This window comes from Astatotilapia calliptera, chromosome 22, assembly GCF_964374335.1.
Source record: "Astatotilapia calliptera chromosome 22, fAstCal68.1, whole genome shotgun sequence".
NCBI lineage: Eukaryota > Metazoa > Chordata > Actinopteri > Cichliformes > Cichlidae > Astatotilapia > Astatotilapia calliptera.
In genome coordinates, this window is record NC_137442.1 from 4,131,465 (window position 1) to 4,145,000 (window position 13,536).

At 40.8% G+C, this 13,536-nt stretch overlaps 2 protein-coding genes across 3 annotated transcripts in view; one reads left to right on the forward strand and one right to left on the reverse strand.

Annotated features, from left to right (window-relative positions):
- The window catches only part of LOC113014323 (chloride channel protein 1-like), a 53,155-nt gene extending 44,862 nt beyond the window's left edge, over positions 1 to 8,293 (reverse strand). The window contains exons 1-4 of the mRNA XM_026155762.2: positions 8,228 to 8,293; positions 639 to 936; positions 423 to 554; positions 82 to 210 (exon numbers count right to left, since the gene is read on the reverse strand). Coding sequence (XP_026011547.2) covers positions 82 to 210; positions 423 to 554; positions 639 to 936; positions 8,228 to 8,278 — 610 coding nt within the window. The 5' untranslated portion in view covers positions 8,279 to 8,293. The remainder of the gene's footprint in view (positions 1 to 81; positions 211 to 422; positions 555 to 638; positions 937 to 8,227) is intronic.
- A 3,612-nt stretch (positions 8,294 to 11,905) lies between these two features.
- The window catches only part of styk1a (serine/threonine/tyrosine kinase 1a), a 12,285-nt gene continuing 10,654 nt past the window's right edge, over positions 11,906 to 13,536 (forward strand). The window contains exon 1 of one of the 2 annotated variants that reach the window (XM_026155765.2): positions 11,906 to 12,144. The gene's annotated coding sequence lies outside the window, so the exon portion shown is untranslated. Of the gene's footprint in view, positions 12,145 to 12,636; positions 12,795 to 13,536 lie in introns of those variants that run through there. The other variant, XM_026155766.2, reaches the window with a different exon arrangement.

Genomic DNA, 13,536 nt, shown 5'->3' on the forward strand with positions numbered 1-13,536 from the left:
TTGAAATGCACTTTTAAATCTATGGATTACACGTTACGGTAGACAAACACACAGAAGCATGAGAAAGACAGGGGTACAGACCAATAGCTTGAGGGGAAACCAGGTGACAGAAGAGGGAGGAGAAGAGGATAAACATCAGGGGATAGGATACCCAGGCCAGGTACTGCAGGGGGATGTTCCCCCTCAGCTCCCCGTGAATCCACTTATAGGCTGATGCAGGAGGAAATTTAAGGAGGAAAAGAAAACGAGTGTAGAGGCAGAAAAAAGCAAAAACAAAGTAAATTAAAAGAAGAAGTAAAATAACCAAATTACATGGATAGAAGGAGAGGGAGGAAGGGAAATGGTTAGATATTAAAAGAGGACAGAAAGAAAAGTGCTTCTTGCACAAACACCTGACTCGTGTTTTTGCTTCACAGTCCTACCTTGTAGACTCTTTGCACTGGCGTAGTCCATTGTCCAGCTGACCAGTGCCATTGTGATGCCCAGGAGAACCAGGAAGATCCAGTCCTCTCCCAACCTGGTCACAAGGAATCGCTGCACTCGTGCTATGCAGTCTGCAGAAACCAACACATCCCAGAAGCTCTAAACGTGGCACTCACACAGCATCATTTTCTGTCTTCACTTTTGCCTCATCTCACCTCTACACTTGGAGTAGGAGCGCTTCTTCTTCACAGAGGACGCGAGGTCGGGCTCAGCTGTTTGCTCCTCAGCAGCATCGGTCTCCATATTGGACTGACGCCTGTTCCGTTGCCTGCTGTAGTAGCTGTATTGATGGCGGCTGTGGTATCCGTTTTGGCCACGGCGCCCATGTCCGTGCCGTGTCCTGGCGTGGCTGCGGTGGTGGGTCCCATGTTTCTTGATCTGCCTCTCAGTCAGCAGGCGTGTGGCCTCCCGTCTGCCGGAGCCTCCTTGGTTTTCTTGGTACTCCCCATAGAGCTGCCAAATGATCAGTTAACAATTTTTTGTCTTTTCATGACTCCATCAGACATGAACATGCACAGGTAGTTCCTGAGACAGTGAGAATGAGGAGTGTTTTCCTTTTGGCAGCCTGGCAAAGAAGGGTTCACTTTAAAATTAGACAGGACCACGTGTTGAGCCAAACGGCTCTAATGGAAACGGAAACATGGACTCTGCCTCTAGATTTATCACCGCTGGACAGACTCCATGAAAACTGTCCGGGACATCTGGGGAAGAGATTAATTCTCCTCTGTCGCATTTACAAGTGTCTGGGTTTCACTTCAATAAAGACCCGACGGGACTCAAAGTGGTGGCAAATATAATGTAATGCCTGATCTATGGACACAAACTCAGATTTAATTAATGTCATTAATGCCTAAAAATATTTGTGATCATTTTCTTCATTTCAGGTTATTAAATGTGTCCACAGTTCAGCTCCACACAGATTCATTAATGCACGATGCACTTAAATGCTGGGGAAACTAGGACACCTCTGCTTTTGTGAGATTGATGAGTTAAATCAAAGTGTGAGGAACGTTCTTCTAACTACTCAGTCTGGCTTGTCACTCCTATACCAGCCTATACATTTGGTTCATAAGTCTGGATAAATATACTGCTTGTGATTGGCCAAGTACATCCTGTGCAGGGTTGTATAAAGATACTGACAGAGATTCTGCACCACACACACACACACACACACACACACACACACACACACACACACACACACACACACACACACACACACACACACACACACACACACACACACACACACACACACACACACACACACACACGTTCGAAGCAGAGCTGCTGAATTGATGGTGAAAATGTTATTGAATTGCCCAAGCATACTTAATACATAAATTTGTTGTTTTAAATGAGCTAGATTATGGTTCTTCTGCTGGGAAATTACACAATAATTGCAGACAAAAGAAGATCAATGGGAGACAGACTAGCAGCTCATCATTTGATTAAACATAAAAAAAATAACCCACTAGAAGTAAAATGTGTTTATATTCAAATATTTTGATATGCACATGTGTGAAATTCTTTTACATGTGTTCAAAGTCTGTCCTGTCTCAAGTGCTACCAACAAATATTATATCTGTATCTAAACTACATTTTCAATGTACACGGGATGAGTTTGAACGCTGCAAAAGCTGCTATCACAATTCTCAATTTATTCTTTCTCACATAGCCGAACTGTTTAGGACTAGTTTGGAGTGCTGTACTGAGAACTCCGCCTCTGTTTTCAATCGCTAACTATTGTAAAATGTCATCTGCTGCAAAACCAAACAGAGGGAAGGTGCATTCAGTCTCTCTGTGGGAATCTCACTTCAATAAAAGGACAGACAAAATAAAGAAAAGATTTTTTGTAGTTAAAACACAGAAGTAATGCAGCTGCAAGGAAAGCAAAAATACTAAACTGTAAATGCAACAAACAGAGTCACATAAACTCAACGACACATAGTGTAGCCACCTTAGTGTAACTGCATACTGACAAAAAATGCTTTGGTGCACAGTCAATACGCTCATCATATTCTCTGATGTCATATATTTACATCATACAGCTGCAAATAAAAAGTATTTTTACTAGTTTTTTTATATAGTATTAAATCACAATGTAACAATTTACTAAAACTAGTAGTTGAATGTAAAGTTTGACTTCACTTAATGTAATCTGAGTGTGAAACCTTTACCATGGTTTCACTCTGTTACGGTGCAAATGTGATGCAAATGTGTACAAACCTCCCTGACAGGTGGATCAGGCCTAGTCGTCACCACAGTCACAGAGGTTCTTTAAATTTCATTGTCACTCCATAGATACAAAAGGCAGAGTGGATACAGAGATTCCAGCTCATTTACCCATTTACACTTGAACCATAAAAAACTCCAGCACTGCCCCACAAATACAGGACCGAGCCTCATATGTGCTTTGGTACATGAACAGCAGACAATAGCAACCCAGGAATATAAGTGACAAGCTGGTAAGTTGTCGCTTATATCACGTCCACGTGTGATCCTTTCAACGCCTTCTGATTTAGCAGGTTCACGGACAGGCCGACTGACGGATGGATGGATTTAGATACACAGACACACGTGCACATAAGGCGCTGGACATGCTGTGTGTCTGTGTGTGTTTGTGTGCATAGATGGCAGTCAATGCATGGTGAAACCTGAGCAGCATAACACACAAAGTACTACAACTGAATGCCTGCACACAGCACAGGCTCAAACAACAGAGCAAGGCACGGACGTCCTGACTCAGAGCTCATGTGATAAAAGTTAAAAGGATCACACGTGTGGCACTCTTTTAATCTAAGCAGCAGTAAAATTGGGTGAAACAAGCTTTTAAAATACAAAAGCACATTACAAAAAGATGCTTTGTGCATTCTACATAAGAAGTTTCTCATAATTTCCATAACATGCAAACAGATGGCGCGAAGGAATCCTGAATTAAAATTGTTGAATCAATACTATAACAGAAAAAATGTGGACAAATTGGTTATTAGGATGACAAACATTAAAAACATTCTGAATTTAAGAGATTCAAATCTCACACATACTAATGATGTGCAAAGTTTTTGAGTCACACTTCATTTCTTGTATTTTGCTAGGAAAATGGATAAGAGGCAAATAAAGTTGGAAAAAGAGTAGAAAGAGTATACACGGCAAAAACGGAGGTTGTAGAATTCCAACCAGCATGAAAGCCAATAGTTGGTATGACTGCCTTTATCCTTCAACACGGCCTGTTAAAAAACAGTGTTAAGCAGTTACTTTTACATCCAATTTTCAGGGAAAATTCTACTTGGGCCAGATTTGACTTCTGCTGTGTCACTGCTGCTACAATGTTGCTGCTGCTGACACCTTGTGGCAGTAGATTCACACTTGGCAGTATGCAATCAATAGAAATGAAGGCCTTAAAATGTTCTTTATTTATAACTTGGCATCCTTAGCCTTTCCTCTTACTTTCCTTCTTCTCTTTCCTTCTTGAGAGCCTGAGATGATTTATGAGGCTTTGGCTCAACTGACCAACTAAAATTGTTTCTTTGCTAAGTTGTCTGTTATGTGTTGACACAACATTCATTCATCCCTTAAGTGCTTAAATAGGCCAGTGTTAAGCGATTAACTGGAGTAAGAAAAGTAAAAGGACTAATGAAAAAGCAGCCAACGTCCAAAGACAAAGTTTGAAAGACCTTAAGAAATCCCGGAGAATTACTGCTCTTTACTTACTTTTAAAAATTCCACGAACGTCTGGCTGCTTGGAAGCAAGAATCAAAGACATGAGGTGTGGTTCAAGACTTGTGCGCAGTACTGTATGTTGTCAGAAATCTGACACTGTCCCCTTTACCTCTTTCCTGTTTTCCTCTTGACCACTGAAACTCTACTCTGCACTAATCACTTGTGCCCCCTTCCTTCACTGCACCCTACTCTTATTCCTTACTTCACCACTCTCTCTCTCTTTGCCGCTGAAACACTACTCTGGGCTAAATTTAGGACCAGTGTGATCCAATATTCCTCATTACATTTCCCACACCTCTCTCCTACCATCGTACATTTCAATGCCTCATCGTATTCCACGGTTTTTCCCATGTCTCACATTCATTTACTCTGTGTTCTTCTAACTGGGTCCTGTTCGCTTTGGGAATACATCGAAAGGAAGTATGAAGGGATTAAAACTGCTCCAAAACACTCAGTATATCAAAGACAGACGTACCTCTGGGTCTGAAAAGTGGGACAATTGCCAAAAAAATGCAATATTTCAAACAGCCAACAGGGAGCGACTCTTATTAAGAAAAGACGTCCGTTTTCATAACAATCAATAGAGAAACAACACTACTTCTGCACTGATTTATGACCTCAGTAAACACTTTCTTAATGAGCTCATGGGCTCGGTGGTTAGTTTTGAGGCTCATTTAAGAAATTCTATATTATTTTTCAAATTATATAACATTTATAGAGAATGCCATGCCAAACCTGTGTGGTTACTTTGTGATTGACAGGTCATCACCATATATGCACACAGTGTCCAGGCTTTTTTAGTCAGACTGACCTCTTAACTTGGCAAATGTTTTAAATGGGTTTTTGATCTGTTGTTGTGCTTGTTGGCATGAAGTACCTACAGCTGGACAGTGGCAACTTAACTTCTTATAATAAGGAGTTGGTAGGGCCAGCCAGGACAGACTGGAACTGGGCCACCTATCATATGGTGGACGGGCTGTCACGTGGCGAGAGGCGTGGCACACCCTGGGCAGGTTATCAGCCTGCCGTAGGGCTAACACAGAGATAGACAACCATTCACACTCAGATTCACACCTATATCCAATTTAGAACTGGACTGTGGGAGGAAGCTGGAGAACCCAGAGAGAACCCACCCATGCAGACTACACACAGGAAAACCAGGCCAGATGGAGGAGCAGAGATGGAGCAGGATCTTCTTCCTGTGACACAACAGTGCTAACCACTGATTATCTATACAAATATTGCAAAAGAAACTCAATGAAATGTTCATATTTTCTGTGCATTTCATAAACAGAACAGAAAAAAGAAAATCAGGAAACCATAAATCTGATACATTTTCTGTCTCTAACCACACTGCTCTGGAAGATAGAGGGTTTTTTTTGTTCTTTTTGGATAATTTACTAATATTTTTCCCAACTGAATTATGTCACATCATGAGCAGGTATCGCTCTGTACAGAGAGGGATTTATATAACAATGTGAGTTAAGCCACTATATGTCGTCATGTGCAGTCAAAGCCGACGCATATGAAGCGTTTCTAAAATAGAGGCCGGTTTAACTCCACGCATTCTCTGCATGACTGCCAGCTCTCTGGCCACGTGTCCTGATTGTAAGAAATTGCTGTCAGAGTTTTTTTATTATCAAATTTAAAAAAGGACACATAAGAAATGGGAAAGATGTTACCACAGCATGCATAGTATCCAAAAGCACAAACACACACACACGACAGATTAGATAACTTTGCACTCTCTCAGGTACTCGTAGGCGTACGATTTCAACAGCCATTAAATTCTATAGGTCACTCTGATCACCAGCCTTCACATTCCAGGCTCTCAACACCACTGAGGAGGGCTGCTGTATGGCTTAGTCTGTCAGAGTGATTTTTTTAATATATATTTTTTATTTGCTTTTAACTAACCATGATTTAAGCAGGAAAATGACTCAGGAGATTAAAAAGACAGCACTGCAATCAAAGGCAGCTTCACGGACGAGTATCTTACAAGTACACAAAGTAAAAATACAGAAAGTATAAATAAAATAGACCTTCAGAAAGGTCTGAGAGTGTGGGGATTTCAATCCTAATTTGATAGGCTTTAAATATTCAGCAGTGTAAAGTAAAAAAAACAAGCTACCTTTAAAACTTGTGATGTCACTTAAAGGAGTCATTATTTATGAAAGCAAAGAATGTTCATTTCCATCTAATACAGCATGAAATTGAATTCATGGATTCATAATAACAATTTTCAGTATACGGATATGTGTACAAAGGCATATTGTCAGCAGTCATCACTCTTATGTTCCACTGTTTGTTACCTAATGAACATTTATGATGTTTAAAAGACTGTTAAAACTGTTATCCTGGCAACTAAAGCCAAAAAGAGTTTAACATTTCTCTTCTTAACACACTGAAATACACTCATGTGTACCACTCGCTTCACAAACCAGTATAATGTGGCATGTATGTGTCAGTAACAGCATGGGAGATTTCTGTTTCCCAGTTGTGTACCAGGGTTTCTAACTTTTCTTATCATTATAATATTCAATTTCATTAAAAATCAGAAATCATTTAGAATAAATGTTTCAATTAAACCATAACTATCTTTTACAGTAGCTGTCCATGGTCCGGGGCCATGGATGGCCTTGAGGCTGAAATTTATGGTTTTCAGGGTTTTTATCATCATTCTGTTATCATTTTTATCGTTAACTCGGTTTTCCTGGGTCTTTTCACGTGTGTTATGAATAAATCTTTTTCTTTTTTTTGTAGCGGTACTAGTTTTATTTTGTTGTATTTATCCGCGATATCTTAAAGGCCGGTCTGTGAAAATGTTGTCGGACATAAACCGGTCGGTGGCGCAAAAAAGGTTGTTTTACATCCTGTCCGTTACATCAGAAGAAAAGCAATGCACTTTTTCCCACCATGCTTTTCCTTATTTTCTGCCATATTTTCTGTGAAAGGTCCAGATGCTTACATTACACAAAGCCAAATTTGAACTAAAAAGATCAGTGTATGCACAAGGGACCAGTTTTGCACGAGGAAGCTATTCATAAGAAAGATGTCCTACAAAAAGAGGGAAGGGAGCTTGAACAGCTTGGTTCAGACAGGGGATGAACTGATGAGCTACAGCAAGGCCAAGACCCATGACATGAATCAATGAATCAGCTATGAATCAATGACAGCCACTCTACTAAAGTCACACAATAAAAATATAGAGCGTCACTGATCCACCTCAAAAAACTAAACTTTTGCTTATTATTGTAGATGTAAAAGAACATTTATTCAATAGAAATTACAAGCTAACAGTGAACAATCAGATATTAAGAAAAGAAAAACACCAACAAAAAAACAACAAACAAAAATGTTTCCAGTTCTCTGGTCTCCTAAACAACTCAACAACAAGAAACAGACGATTCAGAGTTGTGTAACAGAACCTCTCAAAGCTGTAATGAAAACCCGCCAGATGTTGAGACGCTCTTCACACTGCTTTGTCCCAAAAGACACGAGCAGCTACATGAATGCTGGAAATGCATGGTCAGGTTTCCCCTCTTTGGAAACATATGGAAAACCACCTGGGACACACACATGTATACGCACAAAACCCCCTAATACACAGAAACTGTTGACATGCAGAGTCATGCACTTGTCACAGAAGCCTGTCCCACATGTGCAAAGACCAAGCAGGGCTTAAGAAGCGAGGCACAGAGAGGGTAGCAAACAGGTGGCCAGCAGAGACGGTAGGAAACAAGTAGCGAGACAGCGTCACAGGGGCGAAGGAGCTGCACAGCATCAGAGCACCTGTTTGCACGCCCGTGTGTTTGATACTGCTGTTACACATCACCTTGTCACATGCTGTTCATTCACAAGGACGCAGATTAGTGTGGACGATACAGGTGCGTTATGCAGGACTCCCGCAACAAAACTGCAGACGCATGCTAGATATGAAACATCAAGGCTGGTGTAGACATGGCACAAGGACAGAGACAGACAGAGAGCGAAAGAGAAATGAAAGAGAAGGGACACTGACCAGGGTTTGCTTGTATCTAAGAGCTTTCCTTTCCGACGCATCTGCAGCCATTGACACACTGTCACTGACCCAAAAATAAACCTACCCGCTCACCGTCTGTCTCAGCAATACCAGTACTGCTGTGGACGCACAGCCAGGACGCGCTTACACACAAACACGCACATACACACATACACTGAAAGGCATGGATTCACACCGCACACACAAACACAAATAGTTCCAGCTGGGGTTACCCCTGCAGTACTCCAAGCTATCTGTAAAATGAACTCAGATTTAATGAGACAGACTAAATACCAAGTGAATAATATACTAACTGAACTAGTTGTTGCTCAATATTTAAAGAGCTGCAGGTCAACCAGGTCATGAAAAGGGAGAAGCTCAGCGTTTCTTTGGAGGGGAATCCTGGTTATTCAACCTTGGGTTAAGATGTTACTAATCCATCCAACAGTATTAAGAGATCTGTTTGTTTGTTTTTTTTAAATAAGATGCAGTTTTTAAAACATGCCACTAATTAGCTAGCTGCTAATTTTGACTGCCTAGGTAGTTTAAGTCTGATTATCAGTGTTAGAGGTCAGCGCTTTGTGTTTTCAGTGCTAAAGAACAGGTGGTGAATGCTAAATAGTTTAATTTGTTTCGTTGTTATGCAAATTCTGTGAAAACATGCACAATAACAACGTGTCTTTTCAAAACTCAGACAAAAAAAAAAAAGCAAAACTCTTCAGTCTGTTAGCTCCTTACATGTAGACTGTTTAAGCACAGAAATTCAAAATGAATCCTTTCAGCAGGAAGGGACCAAAAGAGAACTTCTCAAAGAATCTGGAAACATAAATTGTCTCATGTGTTAATCAGCAGTAACCACAGTCCAGCATGGTTTATGGCTGATCCCTGTAGAGCAGCGGTCCCCAGCCCCCGGGCCTCGGACCGGTCCGTGAGTCATTTGGTACCGGGCCGCGAGAGTTGAGGCTCAGGTGTGAAATGTCTGGTTTTCAGGGTTTTTATCGGTTTTCAGCGTTATTTTGTTATCGTTTTTATCTTTAACTCGGTCTTCCTGGGTCTTTTCACGTGTGTTATGAATAAATCTTCTTTTTTTTGGTACCTGTACTAGTTTTATTTTGTTGTATTTTTCCGCGACACCTTAAAGGCCGGTCCGTGAAAATATTGTCGGGCATAAACCGGTCCGTGGCGCAAAAAAAGGTTGTTTTACAGCCTGTCCATTACATCAGAAGAAAAGCAATGCACTTTTTCCCACCATGCTTTTCCTTATTTTCTGCTATATTTTCTGTGAAAGGTCCAGATGCTTACATTACACAAAGCCAAATTTGAACTAAAAAGATCAGTGTATGCACAAGGGACCAGTTTTGCACGAGGAAGCTGCTGTAGATCCATATAATGGCTGAACTGGTTTGTTCTGCTCTCCAGTCACACATGAAACTGGGTTATTCAAACTGGAATGAGGAAATAAACACTGGGAATTTGTTTCTTTACAAATGAAATGCTTTAAAAGAAAGAAAAACTGGCTCAAAGACCTGTTAGAATGAAAATGAGGGACAAGTGAGTTTGTTAGACATGCCTGTAAACTTGATTGTCAATGCAAATATCTAAACTGTGAGTTTCATGGCAGCAACTCGGTGCATTCAGGCAGTGACGTAAAGATGACCAGCTCTGGGTGAAAAATACCCTGCTGATGTCAGAAAACATGCCCAGACTGGTTCAACTTTACAGGAGAGCAACAGGAGCTCAAATAACCATTTGTTACAACAAAGGTAAGCAGGTATTTAACCAGGGAGCACAGCTACAGCTGCAGACCACACGGTACCATTCCTGTCAGCTAAGAACTGGAAACTCATACAATTCAAATAGGCTCACCAAAACTGGACAATAGGAGACTGGAAAACACATCGGAGATTCACATGATCTATGCTGTGGAAAACTGATGCAGTTCTGAAGGTAAATGGGGGTCTAATGCAGTACTAGCAAGGTGCACCTAAAAGTGCAGATGAGTGTATGTCTAAATTTTTAAAAATATTAGCCATTGCTGCTATAATTTCTCTCTGGATGATCCCTGTGACACACTGCCAACCTGTCCAGCTCTATGACAACAAGAACTCCAGGCCTCCCGGGACCCTAACTTGGATAAGCAATTAAGAAAATGGATGCAGGGGCATTACCCTTGTAATAATCAGGTGTACATAATAATCTGTTTTGTGTACATGTAGCTGCTTTTCTTGGAGCGTGTATGTCAGGCTACAGCAGAGGTTACAGCATGTGGGGTGTAATATTTAATGCTGTGGTACAAATCAAGCTTCAGACAGTGAAGTAATCTGCTTTCAAACACACATTTGCAGAATTCCAATGCATACTAGAGGTGGAAAACAAAGAAATAGTGACTGAAGCAACAGATGGGCTGCCTAACAGAACAATAATCATGATTAAGCAAAACCTCAGAAATGTAAACAATATCAAAAGTTCTTTCTCAGAACAGAAGCAGCTAAAAGAAACACAGAACAACACAATCAGAAACCTTTAAACAACTCAAGCAAAACATAAAATCTTTGCTTGTGTCTTAAACATAAAAAGCCTAAACAGCAACAACATACGCTGAGGTGTGGCACACAATATGTAGTGCTGGTTACCTCTGTGTTGCCCTGATGAACTTGTGCAGGTTGAAACCAGAGACAGCAGTGAGAGCACCAGGAGAGATTTCCATGATGGTTGAAACCAAAACAGCCACGGCAGTTTCACCGTGCTCCTAAAGGAAGGTAAAAGTGGAAAATCAAGAAGGATTAAACCTGTGGCCTTCAATAGCAAGGCCACTACAATGACACTTCACACAGGCTTTCACACAAAAGCTACAAATATTCGAGTGTGCCTTGGATATGTTTGTTCCTACTGAGACTTCAGGCCTCTTCAAAATGGATCTGCATGTGGTTTACTTTGCTCATCTTTTTGTTTCATCTGAAGTGTAGGCCTAAAGAAAAACAAAGAGGAAATGTCACTAATTAATACCAGAATAGTCCACCTATACACTCTAATTACAGCTGCTAAACCAGGATTTGTGTTGGAAGGGTTAAATTAACTCCCCAGTGTGCATCTTTGCATTAGTCCCGCAGAAGCACTGGTGAGAAAGCTCTGCTGTGTTTTGTGCTTGGACCACACATCATATGGGACAGACACAGCTGCTTTAACAAGTGCAAACTAACCACCCTTGATCACACCTTTCCAAACAGAGTGGAAAGGTGTGATCAAGTTGAGAGTTGCCTGTTTAATATGTAAATAAATCTCAGTACTGCAGTATAGTGGAGGAATCATTATTTATTCAGCTACGATAGTTGGACAGGTGCACTGTTTGAGCTTTCACTGTCTGTGTATATTCAACAACTACTACATTTAACTGCAGGCCAAGTCTGCAATTAAACAGACTGTTTGCTATGTAGTCCAGTTTTTCTGCAGCTGATGGAATAAAAATTATTACGCATTTCCACCCACTGGAAAACTCCAAGTTTGTCAGCTAATAAATCCACCCAGCTAACACATACACACATACACAGAGAGAAAACATGAGCAGTGACACTCAAAAACAAATACAACACTGACTGCAGACTATGTGCAGGTGATAAAGCTGAGAAAGAAAAAGTGTCGGTGGTGGGTGTGGCTAACCTGAGGCAGAGAGACCGAGAGAGAAAGACTGGAGAAAAGTCACAAGTGAGAGAACTGAAACACAGATCCTACCTTCACTGATGTCTTCAATGGAAATGTGTCTGTGTGTGGATTTCTCTCCATACATCAGGAAACCATGAAAACGGAGGATTTGTATTTGTTTCGTAGCTTATATGAGACTAAGGACAAAACTACATGCTTTGGATACAAGAAGCATCCAGAATCTGATACGTACACAGCACCAGAGAGTCAACCAGCAGGTATGATTCAAATATATATGTGTCAGACTAACATACTAAATAAAATGAAATGATATTAAACAGTGGTCAGATTTTTAATTTGAGGCTTGATTTCTCTTTTCTTTTAAACTGAAGACTGAACAAGAAGTTTCACATCACTGTAAATTTAGTACACCGGCTACGTGTTCTGATGCCTTAATTTTGTGCACTAGCATTTGCACATATGTGTGTGTGTGTCTTAAATTTTTCCTGTTTGTTCTCACTGTGCATGTGTGTATAGCGAGATGGCAGAGCCTTTTGTTGTGCGTGCAGGCGTGTTTTGGTTTTGTCATAGTGTGTGACTATGACAGAACAATGCAGACAAACTGGTTTAGTGACACTGACACAAGTTACAGAGACTGTGCGTGCACGCATATGTGTGCATGCATGTTCTGCCTTTTAAAAATGCTTACCACATACCAGTGTGTCTCTGTAAGGGTGTGTGCGTGCATGTGTCACAGCAGCAGTCAGTCAGTAATAAGCTCTGATGGATGAGGATGACATTTCATTTACAGAACCTGAACAAGCACACGTACCTTTAGATCAGTCGCAGTTGATGGTTTTGATCCCATTGCTTCACCACGGCAGCCTGTGGTGCTGAAACTGCTGTTTGAATGACTGAAAAGAAAAAGGTAGGCACGCGTGTTATTTTTAACAAACATTATTTGACTTAGAAGACTTTAAAGGAAACTTCTCAAACAATCCTCTCCATTCAGAAATACATTCAATATGGTGACATGAAGTACTGGTTTATATTAACAAGTCATACTGTACAACTCATTTGAGATGTTAATAACTTCATACATATCACGATTGAGTGCCGCACTATGATGTAAACATCATACACTTAGTGTTTGTAGTATCTCTGCTCACAGGATCGTTGATCCTTTTTTCATATTTATATTTTTAGCATTTTTGTGCTTGTCTGTGAAGGTTCTCAGTCATCCAGGTCATCGTAGTCAAAGGAGCTTGCAAAGAAAAGCGTCTGGACTTCTTTAAGTTGCTTGAAGACGTTTCACCTCTCATCCGAGAAGCTTCTTCAGTTCTAAGGTCAAATGGTGGAGAGTCCCAGATTTAAACCTAGTGGGAGTTTCCCCCCACAGAGGGACAAAAGGACCCCCTGATGATCCTCTAATCGCCTGAGCCAAGGTGTGAAAGGAGGTTTAAATCTGGGACTCTCGGCCATTTGACCTTAGAACTGAAGAAGCTTCTCGGATGAGAGGTGAAACGTCTTCAAGCAACTTAAAGAAGTCCAGACGCTTTTCTTTGCAAGCTCCTTTGACTATTTTTGTGCTTCTTCGAAAGAAAACAAAGTAACTATCAGATGATTTGTATGGCGCAGTCTTCTCTGACAGCTTAAGACTCATGAACAAA